Source organism: Cryptomeria japonica, chromosome 10, assembly GCF_030272615.1.
Source record: "Cryptomeria japonica chromosome 10, Sugi_1.0, whole genome shotgun sequence".
Lineage (NCBI taxonomy): Eukaryota > Viridiplantae > Streptophyta > Pinopsida > Cupressales > Cupressaceae > Cryptomeria > Cryptomeria japonica.
Genome location: NC_081414.1, coordinates 296,764,151 through 296,789,177, shown reverse-complemented (window position 1 = coordinate 296,789,177; position 25,027 = coordinate 296,764,151). Strand labels below are relative to the sequence as shown.

The 25,027-nt window shown below is 36.5% G+C and overlaps 1 protein-coding gene across 4 annotated transcripts; it reads left to right on the top strand.

Moving 5' to 3' along the window:
• Window positions 1-4,752: 4,752 nt before the first annotated feature.
• Window positions 4,753-9,148, top strand: LOC131029358 (uncharacterized). 4 transcript variants are annotated; one of them, XM_057959824.2, is made up of 3 exons: window positions 4,753-6,492; window positions 7,389-7,453; window positions 8,941-9,148. In XM_057959824.2, the coding sequence occupies exon 1, from the start codon at window positions 5,036-5,038 to the stop codon at window positions 6,386-6,388; it is 1,353 nt and encodes a 450-aa protein (XP_057815807.2). In that variant the 5' UTR covers window positions 4,753-5,035; the 3' UTR covers window positions 6,389-6,492; window positions 7,389-7,453; window positions 8,941-9,148. The 4 variants fall into 4 exon arrangements, with proteins under 4 accessions (XP_057815807.2, XP_057815805.2, XP_057815806.2 ...); XM_057959822.2 differs by having other exon boundaries at window positions 4,753-6,562; XM_057959823.2 differs by lacking the exon at window positions 7,389-7,453.
• The last annotated feature ends 15,879 nt before the right edge of the window (window positions 9,149-25,027 follow it).

Below are 25,027 nucleotides of genomic sequence, written 5' to 3'. Positions count from 1 at the left end.
TGGTCTTTTATTGATTTAATATATTTGAATCAAGTATTTCCAGAGCAAGATTCATCAAGGAATCATATTTCTAATTCATACAATCATTATAAACATTCATTTACAAGCAAGCAGTCACAGTTTTTAGATAATAAGATTGGGTTCAAGAACAATTGCCATCTTGAAGTCACTAAATTTATTAAATTCGCTACATAAAAGTCTTTAACTTGCAGATTTAGGTTTTAGGTATAGGTTCACCTGCCTTGGTTTAGCGAAGTCTAAAGTGCAGGGGAATTTGATCTGTCGACCATTCCCATTTGTTGGCCAGGACTGATTTGGGAGTCATTAAGAGAAGTGGCAAAACTCTTTGATTTCCAATCAGTGGTTTTGGGAACCAACAAGTTGATCCCGACCTATCTTATTCACTTTAGAGGATGTGTTGAGGTGTGTTTGAGGTTTATTATGCCTTGGGTTGATCTACAACCTATTTTTGTTATGTAACATATGTTTGAAGGTTACGTATGTGACACTACACATTTCATTTAAAAGGTTTTATTGGAGCCAACTCAATTGATGTTTTAAGGTGTTGTGTAGGATATATAAAGAATGATAGATCGTTGTGCAATGCACGAGTTGTATTGAATGATTTGGTGATGTTTTAGTTGAGTATGAATTGTACAAAATTAGTATGACAAAGTAATTGTGTTGTAAAGGGACTGCAATATCAACATATGTCAGATGCTTCTTCTATAGCAATTCATATTCTTGTTTTCATTTTAATCTTCTTGTAGCTTGCTATTGGATAGTGAGTCTCTTCAACAAGTTCCATTTCATTGTTTCTTTCCTTGAGGTAGTAAACCTCAGCCTTCAAATTCATTAGGGAGTAGTGAGTTTTCTTAGGTAGTGAGCCTTGAAAAAAACATTGTAATATAAATTTCATATATTGTGAGTTAACTCTCATTGTGGTTTTTCCCTCTTAAGGTTTTCCATGTAAAAATATTGGTATTATTGTGTTGTGCATGCTTTCTTTATTTTGTCAGTTTTGATATAATATTTTATTTAGAAATGGATGTTAAAGTTTAAGTTAATGTTGATTAATCCCCCCTCTCTTAGCATCCGGGTGTATTTAACAACACCAACATAGAATGGAAAGGAAATGAAAAACACTTTTGGAAAAGAATGAAACATAAATTGAATTTGTTTGACCCTTTAAAAGGTATAAAAAGGAGAATACAAACATCTAGTATACATGACACGATGCTCAAAGAGGTGGTAAAAGGGTATAGTGCCAGCTTGATAGATTCTATGTGAACATAGACACATTCAACTTTGAACTAAAAAATAATGGATGTAAAGTAGAAGTGTACCCGTACTCCCTCTTTGACCGTCACCTAATGAGAGTGAGAATTACAACCAATAATGGTGTAAATAAATACAAAAGAGAGGAGGGATTCATCCTACATACCAACCTTTTGAAGGGTGAGGATTGCAAAGATGTAGTGTTCACTCTAAGGGAAATAAATAAATGGATGGTTAAGAGGACATTAAAAGGCAATTTTACCTATTCTATAAGGACCTTTTTACTTCCAAAGACAACATAATTGAAAGTAATAGAGAGAGAGAAAATTAAACAAAATCATCCCTAAGAAAATTGATGATGAAGAGGCTGGTATGCTAGGTAAAGACATCACTATTGATGAGATCAGGAAAGCAATAGTAAACCTTAGTAATGATAAAACCCCAATGGCAGATGAACTACCTACTAAATTTTATAAGGCTAACATAAATTGGATTTTTGATGATTTGTTGCAAGTGTATAGAGAAGCTATCAATAAAGGGTCATTGGGGTCCAATATCAATAAATGAATCATTAAACTACTTCTCAAAGAAGGGGATAAACCATTAATTGAAAATTGGAGACTAGTAACACTATTAAATGTCTCCTACAAGTTTCTTGCTAATACTTTAGCTTAAAGACTAAAAAATTTGTTTCTAAAGATTATCAACAACATGCTGTCTGGTTTCATCAAAGGTAGATACATCTTATAAAACTTGATCATGAGTTGGGAAGCAATGAAAAGAGGTAAATTATGCTCAAATCAAAACCCAATGATGCTCTTGCTAGATTTTGAAAAAGCTTATGATAGGGTGTAATGAACCTTCATTAGTATGGCCTTGAACGCTTTTGGATTTTCAAAACCTTTTTGTAAGATGGTCAATATACTATTGAATGATGTTGTGGCCCAAGTAGATGTGAATGAGTCACTTTCAAAGGTCTGTGTACTTGGAAGATCAATTAGTCAAGGATGCTCATTGGCTCCTTCCCTATTTGAAATTGCTTTTGATGCCTTTCACTATCTTCTAAGAAGCTCAATCGTCTCCTAATTTAAAATATTGTTCTTCTGGACATTAACGAGCTTATCAAAATTAAATTTGCAAATGACATTGCAATTTTTGTGGATTTAAATGAAGGAGATATGGATAACTTGATGCAAAAACTTGAAGTCTTTTGCATAGCTTTAGGTGCCAGAGTTTCTAAGGTTAACTCTATTATGCTTGGATGGAATGATAGCCCCTAGCTAGCTACATAAATATAGTTTTCAATGAGGGAAGGGGGGGTCGTAAAAAAATGTAAGATACTTGGGAATTCCATTTGCAATTAATCCCAATATCAATGATATGTGGGTGTGGATTAAAAATAAATTAAAGAAAAATATTTACAGATGGAATAACCAATACCTCTTTCTAGTTGGCAGAATTAAAGTCCATAAAAAAATCCTAGCTTCCTATACCCTTTATAACGCTCCAGTCTAGTTATTTAGTAGCTATCAGATTAATGATATTCAAAGAAAATCAGATGCTTCCTTTGGTTTGATAGGAAAGGAAAGAGAAAGAAGCACTTGGTCAAATGGAATTGGTGCTATAAAGAAAAACTGCAAAGAGGAATAGGTCTTAAGTACCTTAAAGAATATGGAATTGCCTTAGCTAGTAAGTGGACCATCAAATCTTGGGAAGGGGAAGAACCGTGGAAGATTCTGATAAGGAATAACATTCAATTCACAGTTCTTAAACAAGGAAAAACTTGGAGGAATGTGCTCTTATATGACCTTCTTACTAGTAGGCATCCTATTACACCTGCAAGGTCTATAGTTTTCAAGAGCCTTTGGAAGGCTTGGGAGATAGTTAAAGTGAAAGTAAGAGGTGATCATTATATAGATATTAATAGAAAGCATGTTTTTGGATATAAATGTATTTGATAAAACTTGGAACATAGAGGCAAACCTCTTGCACTATTGCAGGGATGCTCAACTAGGAGCTAGGTCGAAAAAGACATCAAATGCTTTAGCCATATCTTCCCTAATGGCCTATAGAAAGATTGGACTTCTCTTAGCTCTAAGTTTAATCTTTCTTCTACTCAATGGAGAACATACTCCAACATTAGGAATGTTTGTAAGGATCTTCCTTTCCCTATTAAATTTAGTGATAATATGGATAGTTACAAAGGTCTAAAATGGGAAGATGGTTCTATGTTGAATAATTTTAAATTTAACGTGGTTTATAATTCAATATTTAATGATGATTCTATTTATGATTAGCTTAACTAGTGCTGGAAAGTAAAACTCAACAACATACAATGACTAAATAATTTCAAGCAAATGTGGTCTAACATCTTGGAGCTTAAAAAAGCGCGCTTTAGGTGGTTGTTCTTACTGCAAAAACTACCATATAACACAAAGGATAATGATATTGAAATTTGTTCGCTAAGTAAGAAACTTGAATCATTACACCAAATTTATTTTTGAATGCCTATATGCAAAAGAGGTATGTAATACCTTTTGTGCAAATATTAAGTGTTGGAACAACAACAAAAGCAGTTGTTTAATTGAAATTATTTCTAGTTATATTATTAATTTAAGTAAAGGACATAATATGTATTGGCTTTGTTTATCAACTAAAATATTGTAGCATATTTGGAAGGTTAGAAATGAAGATAAATTTAGTGGATGTTTGAGAGTACTTACTAAGTTTTCTAGAAGACTTACATTTCTTCACGCAGTTGTACAACTTACAATGACCATGGAAATCACACAAGAAAAAATCCTCAAACTACTAGGAGATGGGATCACTACATTCAATAGGCAAGAAGTAAGATACAAACACACTTGGTCCTATAGTATGCTATCCAAGACAACTAGCTACAAGGAATGCATGGAATTTAGAAGGAAGTGCAACAAAAAGAAGTAGAATCGAAAGAGACTAAAGAGAAGACAATTGGTCCAATATAATTCATCACTCTTGGCAAAAGACATTAGATCTACTGAGGATCTCTCAATGAACTCCTCTCCATTGGGAGCAGTGGATTAGGAGAACGACAGTGAAAATATAAATGATTAATTATGTGTGACACGCTACACTATTTTGCTACTAGTGTGATCGACTACTATAATAGATAGTAATAATCTAATGATTTCAAACTTGTACTGTGCTATTCTATACTACTTTATGAAATATCAATTTCTTTTATAATATGTTTTTAAAAAAAGATTATTGCTATTTTTTTCCAATTGATCACAATAATGATCTAATCACTATATTTTTTCTTTCAGTAAAACTTTGTTTAAACTATATCTAATTAAAAAAAACAAATACTATAACTATTAGAATGGGTCTACCCAAAAAGAAAGAAAAGAGAGGAAAAAAACTATTAGAATGGGCTCCACTAAGATCGTTTGCCCTACACCAAAGCAACAAATAAAAACATGCGGGTTATCAAATTTCACCACTACGAACTTCATCTCGAGGAAGCAATACATAGAAATGATAGTCACATTTTAACTTTTTTGCATATATACACTGTGTATATGACGATGGACCATGGACTGGCAATAAAGGAAATGGCATGAAGACGAAGGGGAATGGGACGACGAGTGATGGAGATCCTAGCGGCTCCATTACAGAGGTAAGCTAAGGAAATACGCAGAATTACTGTACATAGCCTATCGATATATACATAGTAAGCAGTGTGCATATATACAACAGTAGTATTAGCAGGTCAATGCCGTCCATTATGCCTATGCGGCGTAAGAAATGGACGGAAGAAGAAGAAGAAACCCTAATCAACAAATATGGCGAAATGCTCAACAATGGGGTTTTGGGTAAAATGAAAACGAGGGAGAGAAAATTTCAGCCCATTGCAACCCATGTTAATATGATGCACCATGTTCAGGACCCAATTGCCTTTCCTTGGCAATGGACCTGGAAAGATGCCTCCACAAAGGTTCAGAATATGCGGCACCAGTACCTCGGGGTTAAGCAAAAAATCAGGAAAATTGTTAATAGCATTGATTCGGGGGACAGGGAGGAGTACGAGTGGGCAGAGGGCTTGACGCACTGGTCTAATTTTTTGAAGTATAAGGAGGTTTTTGGCGATGTGGAGCTTGATTTCGGTGACATTGGAGGGCAGGGGAATGGTGGGAGGAATTTGGGAGTTTTGAATGGGAGGGGTCGGCAGAGGATGAGGTTTGGTAATCAGGTGGCGCTCCTGGAGGATGGATCTTTTATGAAGAATATGGGGCTCGATAGTAGCCAGGAGAATGGGCTTTTAGGGTTAGGGTTAGGGTTTGAGTACGAGGGCGAGGAAGGGGATGAAAATGGGATGAAAGAGGGTGGCTGTGGGGAGGAGTATGAGTACGAGGAGGCAGAGCAGAATCCGGAGTGTAGTAGGAAGAAGAAGAGGTTTGTTAAGGATGGATTGAGTGGAGTAGTTGCGAAAAGCAGTGCTGGTATCGTGGAGTCAAGGGTTTTGGGTTTCCTGGCTAACCAGTTTGCGCAATTGAGGGAGAGGGAGGCAAGGAGAGAAGAGGCAGAGGTGGAGCGAGAGCGTGAGAGACAAAAGAGAGAGATGTTGAGAGCAGAGACTGAAATCGAGAGGGAGAGGGAGAGGGAGGAGTGGGAGAAGGAGAGGGAAGAGCAGGAGCAGATGAGGGAGAAAGAGAGGGAGGATAGGTTTCAGCTCTGGGAGAGCAGGGCGAAGGAGCGTGAGGCAAGGGAGCGGCAGAGAAGAGAGGAGGAGATGCGAAGGGAAAGTGAGTGGGAAGAGAGGATGGAACAGCGGAGATTGGAGTGGAGAAAGGCAATGGAGACAATGATGAGGGAACATCAGGCTACTATGGCTCAACTTCAGGCCCAGATAGTGCAGAGCCAGCAGAATGTTATCACGCAACTGCTTGGGACTGTCTTGCAGTTTTCTGGTCAGGCTGCTGATTTGTCTGATCACACAGGAGCCGGGAACCCTTTTGTCACACAGATTCTTCAAAATTTGCAGCACTGTGGTGGGAGTGGGATTCTTCCAAGTGGAAACAGGGTTGCAGGAGGAAGTAATGATAATCAATTTATTGTAGATGGTTGAACTGTCACCTAGCTCGGGAAAATTGAGACAAGTGCTTCGATGCAATTGCAATCTGTATTGTAACGTGTAGCTTCAGCACAATTAGTGCAAGCCAATCTCTACATGTATGTCAGTTTGCTCGACATTAAGCACACCCCACTCTGAAGAATGTCAAGAACAGTTAATGGTAGAGATGTATGTAATCCAGTGTATAATTTATTTGATAATTCCTCATTATTGATATTATAATTAGCTATTTGCTTGATGCAATTTCTAGTCAATTGTTTTCTTTATGGAATATGTATTTACCGTCTTCTTCTTATTCTTATCACAATGAAGTGATTCTAGTTGAAATACTTATCGCATTCCTCATCTCTGATCTATTTGGAGCCAATCCATCTGATTTCTTGCCCCTGTTGTACAATTGTAATGGTCTTCTACAATCATTCACTATAAGATGTTTTGGTGGATCAAAATTATTAAGTCATTAAAGGCTTCTTGTTGTCAATGGCTCGAAATTTTGAATTGAAGGATTTGTTTATCATTGTAGGAAAACTTCAAGTTTTAGAGTTTGAGGCCTTTTTGTTGAAGATCGGCATGTTTCTGTAAATCATTTGTTTTTTGCAACTTCCAAATTCATTATTGCGTTCCTAAATACAGCAATACTGTTTGTTTGATAACTTCAACAGTTTGCAGAATTACTTGAGTAATTATTTTGCCAATGACTTTTGATACTTGTCTGATGCATATTTTTGTAAACCACTTGTTTTTTGCAACTTCCTAATTCATCATTGCATTCCCAAATACAGCACCATTGTTTGTGTTTTGTAACATCAACAGTTTGCAAATTTATTAGTAATTATTCTACCAATGACTTATACCATTTGTTGTCAGATATTTATATAAAAATCTGTACTGTTTACTTGGTTTCTGTCTTATTGGGGCATCGGTAAGCTTTAGTGAAAGATTAAGGGTGGCCAAGTAGTTACCTCACCTGATTTGAATCCTTGGACTTTTCCAGGTAATGGCATGGAATGGGTATCATTCATAGTATCATGCCAGTTTCTTTTATGAGGTTTAATAGAGGTATGCTTTTGAAAACATGCATTTTTATCTTTGTTGCTAAATTGTGTTTTTGAACCTGTAACCTTGTAGTACCTTACATGCTTGCATGCAATTACAAAAATGTGCCATATCACTTAATATTAAAATAGTTTTTTTAGACAAGCGAGAGGTCGTTTGAAGCAGGAAAGTTCAAATGGCAGAGGTTGCAAATGAAAAGATTGAACATATTGTTAGACTGGCTTCCGACCCATCTATTTATATTGCTTGGTTTCCTGATCAGGAATATATCTTCATTAGACATTTGTAAAGACAGGTCCATGAAGTGAATTTCAGTCTGGAACTATTATGTTAGAAGTGAAGTATGATTTTATGATCATCACTAGATTTTGTTCTGTGCTACTGACCTTCTCATTGTTTGCTTCATTTTTCATGCTTTTCTCTGATCTGGTGTTGCAATTAATTAGTGCCTAACGAGTCATTTTATTCAGGCGGATATGTTTTGAATGATGATATATCAGAGTTCGATGACAATCTGAACATATTTTTATCCGGTAGTTGAATTGTTGTTAAAGCCTTTATGACAACATTTTAAATATTTTGGTTAATTGGAGGACTTGAAATTTTTGAATCTGGGAAAAAATTAGCGTCATGGGAATGAACCGAGATATCATTCTGGATCTTATTGGATTCTGTGCAATTTAATGGCAGAGGATGTTCTTAAATGTTGCTTGGCGAGCTCCAATCTGCATGCTTTGAATAAAGTAAAGCTGGTGAACAAGAATATCTTCCAAAGTAACTAAATATTTTTATTCTGATATTACCAGCTCGTTTGCCATAACAGAAAAAAATGTGACTGTTGTAAAAGCTTGGTTACTGTTATAATGTAATGCAACTTACCAAATCATTCTCCTCAAATTAATCATTGTCAGAATCCTCGTTTAAAAAGGCCTGTATTACAGCAAGTTCTCTAACTTGTGTTTGTATGACAACAAACAGAACCTACAAAGTTGCCATTCCTGATACTTTTTTCAAACAAAAGAATTACAAGACAGCAGATTGTGGGTTTATTATCATATATTTCTGTTATTTGCTGTAACGTTACCAACTGAATGTAGAATTTTGAAGAACAAAATTAATGGAGATTGAGAACTTCTGATTTCGGAAGTGATTGATTATATTGAGGCCAGGCCCAATGTTAACTACAGTTCTGTAGTTCATAAATAAATGGTATAGTCTACAGTCCTTTCATATAAAGAAATGAAACGGTTATACAGTTCTGTAGTTCATAAATAAACTGTATAGTCGACAGCCCTTTCATATAAAGAAATGAACCGTTTTTCACATCTCTTAAGTTTGCATTTATTGTCGATTTTAAAGGAATAAAATCTTGTTTTAACATTTATTATTATTATTGGTGATGGTGTTAATTTGGATTAATATGTCTAATTGTTATTGTTATTTCATCATTGTTTTTGATGATGACTAACTTTAGATGTTCTTGTGTGTAGGGAACATATTGACAGTTTGACCAAGGAAGGATATATACAGGATGTCGTCTTTAGGCTGGGCAACAGTTTAATAGAGGGAGATGCACACACTTACTATAGTAATGTTGGAAGGATATTCTGCTTGACTACATTGCATGGTCATATTGATTGTCCTCTTATGCTGCTTCAGTGATAAAATAAAATGAATTAAATGTGTGGTTGAATGCTTTGTTATGTTTTCACGGATCTTTGATGGCCAAGGTATCATCTTATACTGTTAGAAGTCTTGACTTGGTCCTCCTTGTGAAATATCCTAACTACTGATTTTAAGCTCAGATTTAATTCTCAACATAAGTAAATTTGTACATGCAATCAAGAAGATTATAGAAACAAGGTGATTTCTAAATGTTCAACACTACTGAGCTCTTATTGACAAAAAAAACAGAGTTTTTACATACATGGGTCAAATTATGAGCTATTATCAAACCAAACTTGCTGTAGGTTTCAATCTGCCTTTTTAACATTCCCAGTCCATTGATATGCTGCAATTTCCTGAGATTTCTGATTGAGCTGGGATGTTGATTTGTGAGGTGCAATTCTGATCTGAGAAATACGCCTGATTTGCACTTTGAAACCCTTCAGTCTTGGTGTATGAATTCTGATTTCTGGCTCTTCCTTCCTCTGATAGGAGACTGTGGTTGCAACTGGCAAAGGTATGACAAACTGAAATAGATTTGAACTAGAACCTTGGGGTTGCGTCCAAGTTCCAGGCTCAGGGGTTTCGTCCGGAGGAAAAAGCACAAACATGCCTTCTTGCAGAGAGAAAACTCAAAAATAAATGATCAATAGAATGAATCCAATTCCTCAATTGTAAATAATAACCCAGCCACTGCCAAAAAGCTTTGGTGCCTCTAGAAGATTCCTCATTAGCAACTTAGGTAAATAATATAAGTTGTTCAATTATTAAATGGCCCCCCAAGTAAAGTCGCCTAGGAGAGATAACTTCATAACTTAAAAATGGTCCCCAACTTTAAGTCATAACGAATAATTAAAATGTTATGTACAATATTTAAGCTTTTTGGCCTTATTTTAATTATTCACTCATTCTGTATTAAATGTTGCCTTAGCTCCAAATTGGGGACATTACAATTCTTCCCAACCCGAGATTGCTTGCCCCAAGCAATCACAAGATCAAAATATGATTCAGATCAGGAACACCAAGCAATACCTGGATCCCAAAGAAGTCTTGGTGCTTCCACTTCAAATCTCCACTTCTCTACTACACCAAGCAATACCTGGATCCCAAAGAAGTCTTGGTGCTTCCACTTCAAATCTCCACTTCTCTAAACCAGGGTAAACATGATGATGCCCAAAACTATGAAGCATACTGCCATAATCGCACTGTTGAAGTGCACTCAAATTTGACCAAACATCTGCTGTTTGTAAAAACAAACCATCATTCCAAGTATCATTACACAACTGCAAGCCAATATCAACATTTACAGTCCCTTCTCCTTGAAGAACATTGGTCATATATGATCCCACGTATGTATCCATATAGTCAGATGAATCTGGAACAGTAATGTCGTCATGCATACTGATTACACCAAGGGCCGATTCAAGAGATGAATCCACTAAGGTTGTAAAAATGATGATGTAATTCTTTTGCTACCAAGGAATTTTTTGAGTGTATGCCTTTGTCAAGTCCCATTGCGAAGCACGAAGTATCATCACATGAAGATATTATATCTCTGTTATCTCCATGTACCAAGGCTGTCATGCCATGAATAGGAGATATGCTGTAGCTGTCATCAACAGGATACTCTGATTTATTCCCATACCTCTCAGTGGTATTTTCAGCATCCATGTAAGCTTGCAAACACTTGGCTACCCCAACTTTTGGGTTATCACTTTGGGAAGCTTTCAACACAATTTGTTTACCTTCAAAAGTAAACTCAAGCTCCATGTTATTAAAATCTTGGATGTGCCTGCCAAGAGATTTCAACCATGGTACTCCCAAAACTATTCCAGACCCATCAATTCCAGCAACATAGTACTTACCTCAAAAGTATAATTATCTAATTGAATGCTCAACCTTGGTATTCTTCTTATGCAATTGATTTTGGATCCATTTGCCAACATGACGTTGAACCCGAAAAAGTCTTCTACTTGTAGTCCTTCCCTGACTACGAAGTCTTCATTAATAAAGTTATGTGTAGCACTACTGTCTACCATACACAACTTTTTGTCGTTTGACAATCCCATTTAACATGAAAAGATGATCTCTCGATCCCCCAGATAGGGAAGCAAAAGTACCGCGTGTTCCGTCATCATGCTCCTTATCCTCATCGCTGTCCACATTATATATCACCTCAATAAGATGAACCTTGCCCTTACTAAGACATCTATGCCCTAGTTCGCAAGGTTCTTTGCAATTAAAGCAAAGGTTCTTTCTTATTAATTCATTTCTTGACTCTTATTCTACCTTAGGAGATGTGCTCTTGGGCTGAGTGGGAGCCTTCTCATCTGATTCATCATCCAATTGCTTATTCCTAAAATTCTTCTTGTGTGGCTGAAAAGAAGATGAGGTTTCAAGATCAATAGCCAACCCAATGTCGTCATGCAAGGTATTAGGCTTATGCGCCTTGACCAAACCCCTTAGATTGTCACTTAGGCCTTCAACAAATAGCATGGTGACTCATTTTTTTGACATATCTGGAACCATTATTGCTATCTTCTGGAACTCATTGATCTAGGATTCCACATGTCCCAACTACTTTAGCCGTGCTAGGTCTCTATAGTAGACTTCCACATCTTTTCTATCAAATTGGGCCATCAATTTGCTCACAAACTCCTTGTACAAGTGTATCAATCCATGGTCTTGTGAAACCAGTCCGTGGTGACACCAGTCATAGGCTATGCTTTCAAGATGCATGGTAGCAAATTGGATTGCTTTCTCCTCTTCCATTGGTTTCAAAGACAAAAATGTGTCAAGCTTGTGAATCCATGACAGGGCACTAATCTTTCCACTTTCATCAAAGTTTGGCAGAGAGATCTTATTGATCGCATCTTTAAATTCTTGGGGCGGAGTAGTGCCTTGCCTAGTTGGCCCTCTAGGTCTCCTCTCCTGTCTTTCCAGGCGAAATCTGACTTTATCTCTCCGCTAGTTCATGAACTGATTTAGATTCATTAGCTGCCTTACATCAACCGGAAACATTCTATATTCATCATATGCAACCATAACATCGTCAGTGATGTTGGTTACATCTCCTTCCACCTATGGTGGCGCCTCTTCTTCTGCAGGCCTTGGAAGGAATATAGGTCTCATGGGGTGATCAGACTGTGTTGATGTTGTTCAAACAACATTAGATGCACCTTGTGTTTCACGTCCATTATCATTTCCATTTCCATTCTAATTTTGCACTCGTGGTTGTTGTACTTGTAGGTTCCCAATGGCAACCAGGAGTGGTTGTTGTGATTGCATAAAGATTTGCATCATTTTTTTTTGTTGTTGTTGTTGTGCAATTTGAGCTAACACGTCCTAAATATTGGCTTGCCCATTACCATCATTACGTTGCTCAACCATTCCTTCAAATAATGGATCCTGCATGTCAAGTGCTTCCTCTTTTTGTTGACCCGATCTACTTCTAGTGAAATATCTATGCAGACCAGCTTCTCTAGAGTGCATAAGATTGGTTCAAACTGACATGCAAACAATTAAATTTGACATGCAAGACAAATCCTCTAACCAAAATTACTCAAATTTAACATGCAACTATCTTGATATTCGTCAAACTGACATGTAAGATCTAGGTAGTCGCCAAAACTGACATGCAAGTTCACTAAACTGACATGAAGGATCTAGGTAGTTTCCAAACCAACATGCAAGTTCACCAAACTGATATGCATGAATTTGGGTATTCACCAAATTGACATGCAATGCTGAAACCCTAACAGGTTGGCAAGATCACCAGCTTTGATACCACTAGAATATCCTAACTACCAATTTTTGATAGAAAGTATGGATTTGACTAATTTTAAACTCAGATTTAATTCTCAACATAAGTAAATTTATACATGCAATCGAGAAGATTATAGAAACAAGGTGATTTCTAAATGTTCAACCCTACTGAGCTCTTATTGACAAAAAACATAGTTTTTACATACATGGGTCAAATTATGGGCTATTATCAAACCAAACTTGCTGTAGGTTTCAATATGCCTTTTTAACATTCCTAGTCCTTTGATATGCTATGATTCACAAAGATTTCTGAATGAGTTGGGATGCTGATTTGTGAGGTGCGATTCTGATATGAGAAAAATACCTGATTTGCACTTTGAAACCCTTCAATCTTGGTGTATGAATTCTGATTTCTGGCTCTTCCTTCCTCTGATATGAGACTATAGTTGCAATTGGCAAAGGTATGACTAACTGAAATAGATTCGAACTAGAACCTTGGGGTTGCATCCAAGTTCCAGGCTCAGGGGTTTCCTCCCGAGGAAAAAGCATAAACACTCCTTCTTGTAGAGAGAAAACTCAGAAATAAATGATCAATAGAATGAATCCAATTTCTCAATCGAACCCTTTAAATAATAACCCAACCACTGCCAAAAAGCTTTGATGCCTCTAGAAGATTCCTCATTAGCAACTTAGGCAAACAATATAAGTTGTTTCAATTATTAAATGGCCCCCAAGTAAAGTCGCCTAGGAGAGAAACTTTATAACTTAAAAATGGCCCCCAACTTAAGGCATACTGAATAATTAAAATATTATGTACAATACTAAAGCTTTTTGGCCTTATTTTAATTATTCACTCAGTCTTTATTAAATGTTGCCTTAGCTCAAAATTGGGGACATTACATCTTGTGTGCCCAACTTGCTTGTGTTTTGGCATAACATAGCCATGTTGAGACTATGATTGCTTGAATGTGAGTTGGCCATTTTCATAGGAGCAATTGTGTTTATCAATATTTCATGATTGAATGAGTTTATAATTGGAGCCTTGTTGGTGACAATCATTTGTCACATTAGTTGAGGGCATGCATGTTCAGAATTATTTAATCACTTTGGACTGTATCCCCATAATGGGAAAGGTAGATAAAGATCCCTAATAGGGCGTTGTGCTATTTCGACACCCTTAAGTGTGAGCTTAGTACAAAAACTGTAGGCCATGATGTTGACTAAAGCTCTTCTTCATGTTTAAAATTTCAATTTGAATTATAATGCAGGGTTTTTTTTGTGAATAGGTTTCAATAATGTTTGAATGCTATATGTTTTGTTATTTTTGTGACAAGAAATTACCTTGGTTTGCATTTAAAGCCCAAACCTTTGGCTTGGTATTCATAGGGGTAGGCTTGATTTTAGTCATACTTGAAAATTTTCTCTAGGAAAATCTTGATTTGAAATGACCTAGTAAAAGAGTTTTGTTCTAGTGCGAGGATCTATAAGTTGTATTTAGGGAAAAAATGTAACTAGGTCTGAGGGGGGAATCAATTTGGTTTTCATGGAAGTCGATTAATGCTTAACTATGGTAACATCATTTTCTCTCCTTCATCCTCTTTGCGTTCCAACAGTTAAAGCATTGAATTTGCAAACACTTTTGGAGAAGATTTTTATGTAGCTTTTTTACATAAAGAAAGCCACACAATTTATTCTTAAAAGTGGTTATAGATTCATTACGTGGGTTGTAGAAGCTTTTAGTAGAAGGTAAAATTTTGTTAATATTGAAACATAGATTTATGCAAAATGCCTTTTGGGATTTGGTACTTTTATGATGGAGAAACATTGGATGAATTGTGTTATTCATTTTTTGGCTTGCTATTCTAGCTCTAGGTTTCTTTGCTTATGAACATTTGACTTTAAATAGTCCCTCATGTAAGTCCGTGTTGTGGAGAAAATTTAACATTGTTTGCATTTTTTTTCAAGTATCATCTCCTCCTTTAGTAGCATAGCTTCTCTTATTGGAGACTTAAGGTGATTTTCCTTTATAATCATTTGATATATTTGGGAGGCATGAAGATTGGGTGTTTGCATGTAACAAAGATTAGCTATCAAATCAAAACAATCATATGAAGGGATGCATTAACCAAAATTTTGTGATCATTAACTATATAATAAAGTTTGGAATACATTTGATCTATTGATTTACTTCATCGTCTTCATGATATTTTGGTCTTCTTCCAAGTAATTATTTTGTTGATATATATTTCATACAATAGATTAGTGGAAGAAGAAATGACAAATCAAGAAGGAAATCTAAAGAGCTAGATAATTTTAAGGTCCTCAAGAGTAAAAAGTGACAAGTTGAGTTCAAATGGAGAATAGAATTTTCTTCAACATCTTAGTGAAAAAGCATGACCCTCTTAATTGCTTCTCAAAATGGGATAAGTGGGTTGTACAAATGAACACCTATATTGTATTGTCTCGAACCATTAGAAGACATGAAAAACCCATAATCTATCATGATAAAATCATTTAGAAAATGCTCAAATTTTCCAATGGGCAAAATAATATGAATTTTGCAAGACAATATTAGTGATTCAATAATCAGCTCATCCTTAAAAATTGCAAAGTTCTTTCTAGTTTGAAGCTCTTCCAAAACACAAGGGTTTACTGATGCAGAGGGTTTGGTGTTGTGCCCAACTTGATTGGTTTCTCTCCTCAAAGTGGTCTTTGCTACTCACCATCCAATGGTGTTTTGTCTTCTGCCTTCCCAAGGCTTGGTATCCTTCCCAAGGATCCTCCACACTAAGACAACCCAAACTTGACAAGGAGTCTCCTACTCCTATTGACTCAACCCCTCCAACCAAGAACACCTAGCAACCCCAAACCCTTAGCGAACAAGATCTTTTACCAAATGGTGAAGTATGACATTTGTGGATGAAAAACTATGTGAGACATGGATTTAACATTGTCTTGGACCTCTTGAGAAGTTTCTACAAGTTCTTTCAATATTGCTTACCCTTAGAGACGTAGTGAGGGCTACAAGCAATTAGGCCTCTTATTTGGGTTTTTTCTCAATAACTTCCAAACTCCCTTAACAATCCCTAATTTTTTTTGTAGATTTAGATACCCTTTTGGATGCCCTTAGAAACTTCACACTTTGGCATGTGGGTTTTGAGTTTAAGAGGTCTGTCCACACTGCCCCCAATTAGGCCCATCTAGCCGATATTGGGGTTTTGTCACCAAAAGTCTTCAATAGTCATATCAGAAGGAAGAATGGACACTTGTCTAAGGTCTGTACATGCTCAAGGGTCCCTACCATGCCAAGTTCTCACACCCTTCAATCCGCTGTTCAAGGGTTTCACCCACTTCTTCTGCTGCACAGGCTTGCCACATAGGAGATGTCAAGCCTAGGGCATCATCTTAAAAATTTCAAATGCCAATACCTACCTCCCAAACCATTTGGAACATTTAGTATACAAGACAATTCAACATGCCCCAAGGTTTCAGGCCATTCCCATGGTGGAATGTTGAATTGTGACCCTTTTTGCATCAAAACCCTGATTTTAAGGGTTTCTCAAGCCAACGATAAGGAAATTGCTCTAGCTTTCAAACCAAAGAGTTATAAGACCTCACTCAAAGGCCAAAAGGAAGGTAGTTCATAGCCTCAAACTATCCTTCTCCTAATTCATGCCAATCTTCCGTACAAATCCGTACAAAGTGCAGAAAACACAAAGGAAGTGGAGTAAATTGCAGTTTCTATTAGATTTGGAGTCAAGAAATTCATCAACAACTTCTTCTAACCTGCTAGAATCTTTCCTCAGGCTTATATCATGCCAAGGAACTCCTCCAACCACCCCCAACATGTACATTCAACCAACTAACCGTTGGGAACCAAATAATGCAAAAACTTGTCGAAGTTGCTCATGACAACATTGCCACTTTTGATCAATATGACAATTTTGCTCTTTCCTTCACATCAAAAGGACAAGAATGAACACAACATATCTAAGACCCCTAAACACCAAAAACACAAATAAAATACCCATATAAGGCTTTAGACCAAATTGATACATTTTTAGAGCCTTATGGCTTATTACACTGTCTAGGGACCACCATGGACATCACCATGGATCAACATGGATCAACACACATCCTACCACAAAAAATCACCATGAAACAACACACATCCAAATGAAGAAAACATGTCTCCTTCTGCCCCTGCACCATACAAACTGGGACAGGAAAACTCAAGCCCCTTGAGTTGCTAACCGGGTGACTATGGTGCCATGCTTGATGATATCACTTTCGGACATTCATGTAGCTCTAGATGCAGGAAGTCCCTTCCATTTGACCAGGTAGTCCTTGTACACTCCTTTTCTGGTTTGTTTGATCACCTTGGAGTCAAGAATGCACTCCAATTCCAATGGCTTGCTAGGTGGAAGATCCTTCACCCAATCTACATCCTCCTCCACAAGAGATGAATCAGGTGCCGCATTAGTCAAATATCCCTTGAAAGTTGTGAGATCACACACATTGAAGATGGGAGATATCCCCAAGTCTAGTGGAAGTTCAACTTCATATGCATTGTTGCCAAATTTGTGAACCACTCGGAGAGGACCTATTTTCTTCATGAGTAGTTTGAAGGGTTGGCCTTTGGGCAGTCTCTCCTTCCTTAGGTAGACCATCACCAAATCCCCTACCTTGAACTGAACATCTCTCCTCTTAACATCTGCTCTGAGTTTGTACTTATCGACACTTTGTTGAAGTGAAACTTTAACTTGATCATGAACCTCCTTCATAGTGATGGCAACGTCTTCTCCTTGGGCACTCCTTTTGTCCATGCATCTAAGATTTGTAAGTTCAAGTATCCCTCTAGGATGTGAGCCATACACAACCTCAAATGGACTCCTCCCTATACTTCTATTGCCTGAATCATTGTATGCATATTCAACTTTTCCAATCACCAAGTCCCAACCTTGTCCATGCTGCTTGGTAAGGCATCTGAAGAGATTGCCAAGAGATCTATTAACCACCTCAGTTTGTCCATCAGTAGGAGGGTGGTATGCTGAAGAAAATGATAGATTGGTACCCAATTTCTTCTAGAGAGTCCTCCAAAAATGACCCACAAACTTGGAGTCTCTATCAATGACAATATTGAGAGGCAAACCATGTATCCTTACAACCTCTTTGAAAAATAGACCTGCAATATGAGATGCATCATTTGTGCATTTACATGGCACAAAATGAGCAATCTTACCGAACCTATCAACAATTACAAAGACACTATCAAACCCCCTAGGAGTTTTGGAAAAACCAAGTACAAAATCCATACTAAGGCTTTCCAAAGTAAATTGCAGTTTCTATTAGATTTGGAGTCAAGAAATTCATCAACAACTTCTTCTAACCTGCTGGCATCGTTCCTTAGGCTTATATCATGCCAAGGAACTCCTCCAACCACCCCCTATGTGTCCATTCAACCAACTAATCATTGAGAACCAAATAATGCAAAAACTTGTTAAAGTTGCTCATGACAACATTGCAACTTTTGACCAATATGACAATTTTGCTCCTGCCTTCAGGACAAGAATGAACACACAACATATCTAAGACCCCTAAACACCAAAAACACAAATAAAATGCCCATATAAGGCTTTAGACCAAATTGACACATTTTTGGAGCCTTATGGCTTATTACATTGTCTAGGAACCACCATGGACATCACCATGGATCAAAATGGATCAACACACATCCTACCACAAAATATCACCATGAAACAACATACATCCAAATGAAGCAAACATGTCTCCTTTTGCCTCTGCACCATTTACTAGCCTTAAAATCCTATTTAAGTGAGTTTGTGGAGTGTCACAATGTTGTGTCATGTTTTTGGCTATTGTGATGACACTACCTATTGACATAAATATCAAGCATGGGGTTTATGCTTCATGTAAAAAAATAGTCTTTGGTATGGATTAATGCAATATAAAGGGTAAGTAACATAAAAATATAATAGTTGATAAATAACTTTAAAAATTGGAGGAGGGTATTATAAACCACATTTGTTTAGAGATTTGCTAGAATTTTTTAATCTTTTATCTATATTTGAACTAGCAATTATAGTGATCCTCCCCTCCTATTATTGCCTCTCTATTCTCTTCGTTTTTATTTTATATTCATCTCAACTCCTCTCTCATGTCATGTCACTATATTCAAACTTCTATATTCTATTTTTTGTATTATTCTTTATGGCATTTAAGATAACCCTAAAACATTATCCAAACATAAGGATGTTCATATGGACATGTCCACCCCTCATTTCCATCTTGAAACAACAAAAAGTAGCACAACATTTAGAGATGTCTTTCTATCATTCCTTGATGTGTTTTGTTCTTGCCTTTGCAATGCTAAGTATGCATTATGGTAGGAGATGTGAACCTAAAATGATGATGAAACATGTGAACGTTATCCTTGGACTTGTCCTTTGTTTCATTCTCAAGACAAAAAAGATGAATGACCCTACAACTTGTGTTTTTGAATGGAGAGACTATATGGTAGTACTTTTGGAGAACTGCCTAGTGTTATACTGTTGTACTTTTAGTTATGTTTTCTTTGCTTTAGTAATTACAAGAGAATATGCTAAGTCCTTGTCATTAAAAATTCATACTGTTATACTATTGTACTTTTAGTTATGTTTTCGTTGCTTTAGTAATTACAAGAGAGTATGCTAAGTCCTTGTCATTAAAAACTCATAATGTATATACTATTGTACTTTTATTTATGTTTTCTTTTCTTTAATAATTACAAGAGAGTATGCTAAGTCCTTTTTATTAAAAACTCATAATGTATTGGTGAAATTGCAACACAATTTCCAATTTTGCCAAATGTTTGCTAATTTTGTTATATTCGTCTATCTATTCAATGCTTGTGGCACATTGAACATATTGCTTATTGTATTGATCAATAAATTGTAGTGGTGTTTTCCTTTGTAAATCATTTAGATCCTCTTCCAAATTATGTTGTTGAATTGATAGTCAACTTGTAATTTATTTGATCCAATTCGTCTTTCATTTGGGTCATTCTTGCTACTCAACTCAGTGAATATGCAAACTATGTGGGCATACTATCTAATGAGCTCTAGGGTTTTTTTATTGCAATGTGATACCTTGAAAGTCACTAAAGAAGGGGTAACAATTATTCCTATTAATATTTTTTGTTAGTGTCATCCCTAATTTGTTGTCTTTGCTCAGTAGAACCACTCATATATGCCAACTTGTTGACAATATCTCATAATTGTTCTGCAAGTAAGGACAAATCTAGGTCACATTGGGGTTGCACACTCCCAACATCTTGGATAACTTACATAAGTTGATAAATTCTCAACATTAAAATGAACAATATATATTTGAACACAATGTAGTATTAATTTTAGGAAACCAATTTATTTTTCAACAATGTTTAAACATTTAGAATATGAAATACAAAATTAAATATCTAGAAGTTAATAATCCATTATCATCTGTTGAAGTAATTAAGATATTTATCTAATTAATTATTAATTATTAATTATGCCCTTTATTACTTTTTCACTTAAGCTAAACTTAGGTGCTTTTTATTATTTATAGTTTGCTTTTCTAGCATCAGTTCTAGCATGTAGTTGAGCTAAATTTAGGTCCTATTTTGCATTGCTTTAGTTCTCCTAATTTTAGCATTAGGGTTTGCAACTAGGGTTTCATTCATCATTTATAAGGATTCATTCATTCATTGTAATTGTATCTCTAATCATTCTTCGTGCATTGGTATATAATTCTTTAATTGTTATAGAGCATATTATCTTTGCTTAATCTCTTTTGTGTGAATTGTTTTGCTTGGTCTCTAGTGTTTTGCTTGCAGATGAATCTTGGCTCATGTGGTTGATCATCATCTTTTACATGGTATTAGAGAAAATTTTTCAAGTTCCTCTCTCCATTCTTGAGGAATCCAACCTAGGTTGTTTTTTCTATGTACATTGGTCTCAGACGGAGGTTGCCATCGTGTCCACTGCTTATAAAAACCTTAAGACTGATCGTTGTTTCATCAAAATATGAGCAGTATAAAAATTAGCTTGAATTGGTTGAGGGCACAAAAAACAAGGCAAAATTCAGGGGTAGTTGAAAAATTTGTGCATCATAGGGCGAAATGGAGGTCACCATTGCGCTCATAGAGATTGAGAACCCTATAAATGCTTACTAATTCATCAAAATTGGAGTTAGTCAATTTTTTATTTTTTTTAGTTGACATGCAAACCTATACCAACCACCAACCCCTCTCCACACGTAGGTTACAAAAAAAAAATATCGCTCCTTGTTTTTTTTAAAAAAATCATTGAAAATTTTCTCAAATAAATTCTTTTAATGTATGCGGGGAACATATTTTTTAAAAGGGTTAAAAGTTTTTATATTTCAAAAAGTCAAATCACAAGCTTAAAGTACGTCTATGTACTCATGCTGACACAACCTTACATCTGCAGCTTTGACCTCCTCTTTTGGAGGATCTGGTAAAATTTGGGGGTTTCTCTATTTTTAGCACCCCTTAACTAATTTTGGTTGCAACTATTTTTAGCCTTTTTTGCCCTAAAAATAGCTTTTGGTTCTTTGCCCATAATTTTGTCATACGGAGTTGAAATTGGGAAATTGAGATATCGTCAAAAATGTGGTTCCGATGCCAATCTACTCATGGTGGTGGTTTGATAAGGTTTTGTACCAATTTTTTCGTACCAAGCCTCCAAAGTCAGCCTTCAGTTTGTCGCTTCCAAGGCCATAACTTGAGCAAACAAACTTTGTTTTTTGACTTCCACATATCATTAGAAAGCTCTCAAAGTCCTTTATTTAGATATGTTGCAAATTTTTCTAGAATATTTACTAGGTACTTAGTGATCTTAATTTTTGTCATTTCTTGATTTTGTGATTTCTCAACTTATACAAGTGCAAAAGAGTTTGTTTTTCTTGTTATGGAGAAATAGAATCATCATTTTTCAGATTCCTATATTGCTCTAACTCTAGCCTAATGGTGGGTCCTTATATTGAGAAACTCACCCCTTATAACTATCATAGCTAGAAAACTACAATGATCAAATTGATTTTGTTTAGATGAGACCCAACCCAACTTGACTAGTGAGTTTAATATCATTCAACACAGGGAAAAGATGAATCAAGAGGCGAGTTTGATTGGCCTACATGTTTCAAACAATCTCCACTTCCATATTGATTCTTGTACCATATGGCTCAAATTTGAGCAAATTTTTGGGGGTATTAACGAGTTTCATGCACTTCAGCTTGATACAAATTTGACATCATTGACACTTGATTCATTTCCTTCCATTTAGGACTTTCTAGAGAAGTTGAAATCCATCAAATCACAGTTATAGGGTTGTGGCAAGCAAAATGCTGACAAGGAGTGCATCTTCTTGATTTTGTCCAAGCTTTGAGGCTAATTTTAGTTCTTTGCTTCATCATTCTATTCCACAATGGATGCTTTGGGTACCACATTCACTATGCCTTCATTTGAGGTGTTTTGTGAGTGCTTGACATAGGAGCAAGCCAAGCTATCACAATTTGATTAAGTTTTTGGTTCCAAATCTCAAGCCTTGGTTGCTCAAACTCCTACATCTATAGAAAAATAAAAGTAGAAGAACAAATATACACAATCTACTCCTCTAAATTTATATTCACATAGACATGATTTAGATTATTCCACCTCTTCCAAGAGGTCTTCATCTAGGAAGGATAAGCCTAAGTGTTCTTATTGCACCAATCCAGGACATGATGAGTATCAGTGTTATGCAAAGAAGATTGATAAGTTAAAAGAACTTCTTTGGAAGAATAATATTCAACTGCCTTCATCTAGTGCATCCTCTTCCACCACTTTAGGACATAGACATTTTGGGTCTTTTTCATCTATGGCACATGGCGAAGACAAGATGAAAGGCCATGATCTCTTTGCAACGACACATCTTCTGTCCTCTAGGTGACTTCTTGATTTAGGAGCCTCACAACATATGGCATCTGTTAGAGTTATCTTGTATTAGCTAATAATTATTTATTTAATTATTAGTCTATTATACTCTACGCTTGAGCTAAACTTAGGCATTTAATAATATTGTAGGTATTTAATAATTATTCTAATTATTAAATACTCTTTATCCCTTTAGGGTCTCTTTAGGGTTGCACATATTTAGGGTTTCTATTCTCCTATCATAAGGATTGTATTGTAACTTTTCTTTTTCATTCCCTCTTTGAATGATAATCTTTTTCTTCAGAGCCTTTTTTGTGTTCTATCTCCAATCTTCTCTTGTGAAAGGTATTTTGCTTGCAAATGCTCTTGGGATCTCAGAAGTTGTACTTTATCAACTTATTCATGGTATCAGAGCCTACATTTGCTGTTGCTTGTTCCTGATTTCTTTTTCAGAAGATTTTTTTTCTAGAGGCAAGGGTTTCAGTTTTTTTTTTTAGAGTTTTAGTTTGGATATGGGGTATGCTTTTTTGTTTCTGGGCATTTTGAGCTCAAATGGACCTCACCATTGAGCTTAGAACACCAAAAAACCCCCATTTTCATATAAAATTTGTCCAATTTGGACAACTTTAGCTCTGGATTTTTTTTTTAATTTTTGCCCTTCCAGACACGTTTTTCGATAAAAAAATAAAAAATAAAAAAAAATCATTTTTTGGTAGTTTAATGGCTTGCCAAGGCCGAGCCATCACGTGATAGTTTGTGGAGCCGCAAACGGTCTCCAAGACTGCCACAACATGTGGTCTCCCACCGCCGCTGGCTGCCAGTCTCCCAGCAGCTGCAACGGTCAGACCGGTAGCCGCAGCGGTCTGTTAACCACCCAACCGCCATCTGCCCTCCGCCGCTGCCCACTGCACAGTGTCCGACTGCCTTCTGCCTGACCCCCGCCACTCATCGTACAACGCCCGGGGCCGCCGCTGCCCGCTGCACCACGTCTGGTCGCCGCCGCCTGCCCTCCGCCGCCCGAAGCTTCGCCGTCTCCCAGCCAGAGCGCCACCTCTCCTCCTCTTACTTCCTCTTGCTAGACTTTTTGACAAGGGGGGGTTGTCCCAACTTGGGCAAACGGAGTCGGTTTTTCGAAAATGAATAGACACCGGAAAGCTCTTTTTGAGCTCTATTCAGATTTGGAGGTGAGATTTGTTGTTTTTTTCGTCTAGTACCTATTTTTTGCTGTCCAAGTCAATGCTCTTTTCTGCACTCCGAGAGCCATAACATGGGCAAACAAACTCCATTTTCAGAAAACGAATAGGCGTCGAAAAGGTCTTGGAGAGCCCTTCTCAGATTTGGAGTTATTTTTTTCCAGAAAAATCACTAGGTACACAAGATAGTGTTTGATACATTTTCTTTGCTCTTGTCTTCTTTTCTGGCTTTCAGATTGTATTGGTTTTTTGTTTTACATATTGTGGGGGGTGTTTTTTTACTATTTTTTGTAATTTACTTCAGAAAATCAAAATACCTAAAATAAAAAAACCCCTTCTGCATCTCTGTCTAGTTTGAAATATCACTTAATTAAAAATATCAAGAGCAGGTCCAAGTTCAGGTACAAATACACATGGCAGATTCTTCAATTGAGCTTCTTACATCCCAGAACTATCACCTCTGGAAAGCTCATATGACGAGGCTTCTCAGATCAAGAGGGTTGTGGTCTTGTTTGGATGCAGATCAACCACTGTTGCAACATCCTTTTGAGATTCTTCAACACTGAAATAAGATGGATGAGGCTATGGGTGTCATCTCCTTACATGTTTCAGACAACTTGCTTTTTCACCTTGATGGTTTGCTCACTCCTCGGGCTATGTGGTCCAAATTTGAAACTCTCTTTAATACTGTAAATGAGTTCAAAGCATTACATATTGAGGCAGAGCTCTCTTCCTTGTTACCTGAGTCTTTTCCTCACATTGAGGACTTTCTAAACAAGTTTAAAACCACCAGATCTATCATACACAGTTGTGGTAAGAATAAGACAAACCTAGAGTGTATCTACCCGATTATCTCTAAGCTTCGAGGTCCCTATCAGATATTTGCTTCCACATTTTATTCTACTATGGATTCATTGGGTACATGCTTCATCATGCCTACTTTTGATGTGTTCTGTGATCGCTTGACTCGTGAGCAGG